Here is a 6,272-nt window from a genome sequence, read left to right as displayed (position 1 = left end):
AATATTCACAGATCTGCCTTTTATCAGGAAAAATGTCTTAATATGTTTTTTATAAACTTACTGTGATTGAATATCAACGACTAAGAATGTGTTTGTCAAAAAGTGCCCTACATTTCAGTTACAATCTATTATATTTGAGAAAAAAAAAAAAGGTTGTTGTGTGTGGGGAGAAGCATCATAATTTCCATAGTATCAAGTTGCTGTAATGGTCTGTAACTGAAGTCTGTGTTATGCATACACAAGGCTCCATTGTGTATTCCTCAAAGTAGAAAATTCAGATTTTATCAAAATTATAAAAACACAAAGGAATTTCTGTAGGTTTTTTAGCATTTAAAAATCTGTTACTCTTTCAGCCTTTGAAAGGAGGCTTATTTCTTCAAAACTTCAGGCAGTTAAAAGCTGTAAATCATGATTGCAAAGTCATTGGTACTTACTGTAGTCATTATAGCAAAGCTTAAGATGTAAAACTGGGAGGTAATTTTCAAGAATGCTCCAAAAAATTAAAAGTACAATGTCAACAGGTCTGTTTAGTCCATGTATCTTTATTATTTTCTGGGGAAAGAAGTGAAACTTAGATGTTCAATCTAAGTGTAAAATTACATCTTCTAATTAACTATTGTTCAAAAATAATCTTTGGAATACCTGTGCTAAATCAAAAGTTGAATATCTACTTATAAATTACTTTTCTTTTCTTTTTTTTTTTTTTTTCCCACATTCTTTCTCCTAATCCTTTGAAATATTGGCATATGTTTTCCAGGCTTCGTTTTTCTGCAATTGTGGTTCAGATGTATAGAATATGCTTGTTATGTTTGGAAAATCATGAAGATGTTACAACGTAGGGTAGAGCTGTTATTACTCATTTAAAAAATAATTGGTCTGAATTTTCAGTGTAATAAAATTCCGTAAAACGATAACTGGCAAGACAATGAACAGTGGAAAGTTTGCCTGTGTTTGCAAACACCAGTTTCTTTGGGTGCTTCAATATAAGAAGCACATCAGACTATTAGAGTGTCTCCAGAGGAAGATGACCAAGGTGGTGAAGGGCTTCGAGGGCAAGACCTATGAGGAGCAGCTGAGGTCACTTGTTTTGTTCAGCTTGGAGAAGGCTGAGGGGTGACCTCATGGCAGTCTACGGCTTCCTCACGGGAGGCAGCGGAGCGGGAGCTGCTGATCTCCTCTCTCTGGTGACCAGTCATAGGACATGAGGAAACAGAACAAAGCTGCATCAGGGGAAGTTCAGATTGGACATAAGGAAAAGGTTCTTCACTGAGAGGGTGGCCAGTCACTGGAACAGGCTCCCCAGGTAAGGGGTCATGGCACCAAACCTATCACAGTTCAAAGAGCATCTCGATGACACTCTTAGTCATATGGTTTAGTTTTAGGCAGTCCTGCGAGGACTTATGGATCCCTTTCAACTTGAGATATTCTATGATTTTCTGAAAGAAGAAAAAAATCTGTCCCCTGATGTGAAAGAGCTTGTTGCTCAGAGGTGGACCTTCTGCCACAATTGTGAGCAATGTCAAGGAGCTTCGAGTGAAGTAAGACTAGGAAGTGAATATTGATGTTCTCTGCCTGATTTCCCAAAACAAACCTGGAAAAGCCATCAATAAATTAAAATACTATTTATCTGAGGGATTAAGCCTGTCGAATTATCCATTTCTAATCACTCATTTCTGACTAATATGTACAATAACAGGGGACTTCAGATGTGCAGATCAGGATTTCCTTCATCTTGATTTAGATCCTTCCATCTCATATAGGAAACTTCTGCAATTTATTTAAGCCTTCTCTTCTGAATTAATCTTCAGTATTTATCATAGAAGTGTTTTCCTAGGCAAATGGTAGAAGGATGTAAACAAGAGAGGTTTGCAAGGAGAGTGACATAAAATTTTTCTCAGCTCTGTTTTGGCTAGTCTCTTCTAGCACACATACTTCTAAAATGACTTTATTTTTGTATTAGTTGGCTGTATTTCTAAAGAGAGTTTTAAAAATTATTCTTAAAATTAATGAAGGGTTTGACCAAAACAGAGTTGGCATACTAAAAAAGGGCTATAGTTACGAAGCTAATATCATCATACCTCACTACATCCTACAGGCTGGATAAAACTCTGCATTCATAGGCATTAGCTTAAAGCAGTGGTGCCTTGGCTGGTGCTGGGTTGGTAAACCTTCCACATGTTGTATCTACACCAAATCTGGACAATGGTAATGGCAAGAGAAAAAAGAAATGTATGAGGTACTGATCCAGGAAATTAGTCTGTGACTGTACTGTGTAGGTACGGCATAACAGATGTAATTTATACCTGATGTCATAAATTCTCACAGAAATACTGACACAAGAAGCTGTGAAATAGCATGCTAATGGGAACAGTTTGGTCTAACTGAAGTAACTGTAGGGGTTAGCTGCTGCCTGAAATGATTTACGACTTTTGAAAAAAAGATTGAAACACCATATTATAGTACTGATTTTTATCTCTATAAATAGCACTTTCTGATCTTCTTTACTCACCCCACCCGTGGTCCTTTTGATACCCTGCTGCAGATTTTCATAAGCTAATTGTGCACTATTTCAGCAACAGCTTGAGGATTTAATGGATATTTTGAGGTAATATTCTGTCTTGCCTGTAGTGTATGACTGCAGTGCAAACAGGACAGTGAAAACCTTCCTAGCTACTTTCTCCTCAAAGTTAATGTATTTCTAAATGCAATATTGTGCCCTTAAAATGCCTATCTTGCTCCCATCCTCAGCTTCTTGAACCACATATTGGGTTTGTGTGGCAAGGTTTTGGTAGTGGGGGTTGGCTTCTGTGAGAAGCTGCTAGAAGCTTCCCCCATGTCCAACAGAGCCCATGCCAATTGGCTCCAAGATGGACTCACCACTGGCCAAGGCCAGGCCCATCAGCAACGGTGGTAGCACCTCTGGGATAACATAGTTAAGAAGGGGAAAAAAAACCCTCGGGCAGTAGCAATTGCAGATGGTGAGAGGAGTGAGACTGTGAGACAAATAGCTCTGCAGACACCAAGACCAGTGAAGAAGGAGGGGGGGGAGATGCTCCAGGTGCCGAAGCCAAGATTCCCTTGCAGCCTGTGGTGCAGACCATGGTAAGGCTGGCTGTCCCCCTGTCCACGGTGGAGCAGAGATCCAGCTGCAGCCCATGGAGGACCCCATGCTAGAGCAGGTGGATGCCTGAAGGAGGCTGTGACCCTGTGGAATGCCCACACTCGGACCAAGTTCCTGACAGGACCCGTGACCCCATGGAGAGAGGGACCCACACTGGCAGGACTTGTGACCCAGTGGGAACCCACACTGGAGCAGTTCATGAAGGACTGCAACCCATGGGAAGGACTCATATTGGAAAAATTCGTGAAGGACTGTCTCCTGTGGCAGGACCCCACACTGGAGCAAAGGAAGAGTGTGAGGAGTCCTCCCCCTGAGGAGGAAGGAGTGTCAGAGAAAATGTGTGATGAACGGAGCACAAACCCCATTCCACATCTCCCTGCACCTCTGCAGGGGAGGAGACAGAGAAAATCAGAAGTAAAGTTAAGCCCAGGAAGAAGGGAGGGATGGGGAGAAGGTGTTTTTAAGATTTGGTTTTATTTCTCATTATCCTCCTCTGATTTGACTGTTAATAAATTAAATTATTTTTCCCTAAGTCGAGTCCTTATTTACACTCATGAGCTTTTCATTATCTTTTGTCTCCCATGTCCAGCTGAGGAAGGGAGGGATAGAGTGGCTTGGTGGGCACCTGGCATCCAGCCAAAGTCAAACCATCATTTTGTCCATGTTTTCATATCATGAAAACAAACTGTGTGAAACTGAATTTCTTCTATCTACCCTCTAATTGCAAATAAGAAGAAATGAGGCCAGGAGCTCTAACTTTCCCCAGCAGGTGGCTCCCCGGGGCGGCAGGCAGCAGTTGCTGAGCCCTGGTGCCCAAAACACGGTCCCTCCCACGGGGGAGCCCACGGAAGGCAGCCTGGCAGGGTGAAACACTCCTAAGAGCAGAAACGGAGGTGTCAGGTGTCCTGACTGTTGCTGGTAGGAGCAATGCGATTAATTATATTGATCTGCATAACGGTTTTAAGATCAGGAAAACAAAGATTTTTTTTGGTAATTGTTCTTTTCATCTTCCAGACTAAAGTGAGCAGCAGCTTTCAGTGCCATTTACTGTGATGGCACCTCTTTATTATGTGGATGTAACTGGTGTAAGACCTTGCCGTGGGTAGTTTGACCTCATGTTCTAGTGCCTGGGTCAGTATCAAGCTGCATCTTCCACTGTTCTGCTTTGACATTCCTCGTCCTCTCTCGACTCACCCTAACTGTGTGCCATGGCAGTCCTTGCTACTCCCAATTCAGGAAACCATGGAGGAAGGTGTGCTTTAGACAGCTGCCACTCTTGTCCCATTTTCAAAAAGAAACGTAGTTACAGAAGGTGAGATGGACGGTGCTGACAGGCAGTACCGCTGCCCGCGGCTTCCCGGTAGGTGGGAGTGTAGAATTGGGTTGCAGACGCAGCCATCCCTGTGCTGAGGGAGAGAATCCTCCGGTTTCGGGGAATGGACATCGTGGGGACTCCTTGACACTTCTGCCTCTTGCTTTAGCCTCTTGCTTAGTCCAGGACAGTGTGTTGTAACTTGAAATGAACGATTCTCTGTCGTAATCCTTTGCAACTCTCCTTTAAGTGTTAGTCCAGGGGAGAAAGCAGGGAGAGAGTGGAAATTTAAGAAAAGAAGGAAAAAGATCATAGATAAGGAAACGGAGGTTTACTCTGAAAGTGGCACAAGGGAGGAAAGAGGGACTGGTGGCAGAAGCCCATCAGAGGAGGGGAGGGGGGGAGTACGAGCAGGTGTGGAAGGAAAAGGTTCCGGCTGCCTCCGCTGAGAGCCCCCGTCTGCACCTGGCAGGGCAGGCCAATAGCGAATCCAAATTTTGCAGCGGGGGTTCCTTAGCCCCGTGGCAGTGCGGTACCGGGGCTGCCCCACGGGGCGGGGCGGGGGCGGCTGCGGACGCTCTGCAGCGCTCCCCCGGCTCCGGGGCTTCCCCTGAGTCTCACGCCGGTACCTCACGCTCTGGCAAACGACTACATTTCCCAGCACTTCTCTCTTCCGAGCGGGCTCTGCGGGGAGCCTCCCCGGCTCTCGCCATCTCCTTCCCTCGCAGGGGGCTCGGCGCGGCGGCGGCGGGGCGGAGCTCGGCAGCCCTGGCCCCGCGGCAGCCGCGGCCCCGCAGCCCCCCCCGTGCAGGCGCGGAGCCGGCGGCGCACGGCGGCGGAAGCCGGGGCGGCACACGGTGGCGAGCGGGGCGGCGGGCAGCGCCATGCGGGCTGCCGCCTGCCTCCTCTCCCTGGCGCTCTGCGCCCTGCCCGCTGCCCCAGGTGAGTCGCGGCCGCGGGGCAGCGCCGCCGCGCTCGGGGCAGGGGCGGCGGTGGGGACGCGGGAGGGATGCTCCGCTGAAGGCCGCTGCGGGGCGAGGGCGCAGTCGGGTGACGGGTGCCTCTCCCCTGCCCAGGACCGGCGACAGCGACAGCGGGGCGGCGGGGCGAGAGCCGCTTCGCGGAGCGGGAGAGCATCAGGCCCCTGCGGCTGGTCTCCGGCGGCGGCGAGGGCGGCGGCGGGGCGCGGCGGCCGGCGCTGAGCACACGGGTGCGGAGCGGCGCGGAGCGGACACAGGTAGGCGGCGGGCGGGGGGAGCCGCGGGCAGCCCGGCACCTGCCGCCGCGGCCTGGCAGCCCCGGGAGGCCAGGGGGACGCGGGGTCCCCTACCCAAACGCAGCGGAGCCGGCGGTGCGGTGTCTCACCCGCACCCCTCCCCCAAGCGTGTTTTTACTGCTAACGGATGTTTCTTTAAAGCGTTGCTCGGTGAGAGGCGCGGCTGGTTTTCCCGAAGGACCATTGGGAATGCCAGTCCTCCTGCAGCAGCGCCCAAATTAGTTAAAATGGTCCCCGCTCCTGTGAATTCCCTCCCCCGGCCGTCGGCGGGGGCTCGGGGCAGGCAGAGCCGCTGCCTGCGGCTGCCGGGGGCTCGGAGAGCCACAAAATGAAAGTTGCGGTGCCTTTGCGACAGCTGGAGTTGAAGCGCTGCAGCTTAATCTCGGTTTCTGGCTAAAGTGTGGGCAGGGTGGGTTTGTGTTCTGGGGTATCGAAAATTAGAAATCGGAAGGGAATTGCTTGAAATGTAACGTGAGCTAAACGTTGCAATTTAACTTACATAGTATTACCCAAACTGGGATGTGTTTTCAGATTCCTGTTATATGAAGACCAATCCCTATGAC

The 6,272-nt window shown here is 48.9% G+C and overlaps 1 protein-coding gene across 1 annotated transcript in view; it reads left to right on the top strand.

Annotated features, from left to right (window-relative positions):
• The first annotated feature begins 5,313 nt into the window (after window positions 1-5,313).
• Window positions 5,314-6,272, top strand: part of ADAM22 (ADAM metallopeptidase domain 22) — a 130,249-nt gene continuing 129,290 nt past the window's right edge. Inside the window, exons 1-2 of the mRNA XM_082044935.1 lie at window positions 5,314-5,375; window positions 5,510-5,670. Of these exons, the coding sequence (XP_081901061.1) occupies window positions 5,318-5,375; window positions 5,510-5,670 (219 nt within the window). The 5' untranslated portion in view covers window positions 5,314-5,317. The remainder of the gene's footprint in view (window positions 5,376-5,509; window positions 5,671-6,272) is intronic.

This window comes from Streptopelia decaocto (assembly GCF_964273445.1).
Source record: "Streptopelia decaocto genome assembly, chromosome: 2".
Lineage (NCBI taxonomy): Eukaryota > Metazoa > Chordata > Aves > Columbiformes > Columbidae > Streptopelia > Streptopelia decaocto.
The sequence above is the reverse complement of the archived record's forward strand: the minus strand, read 5'-3'. Positions and strand labels throughout refer to the sequence as shown.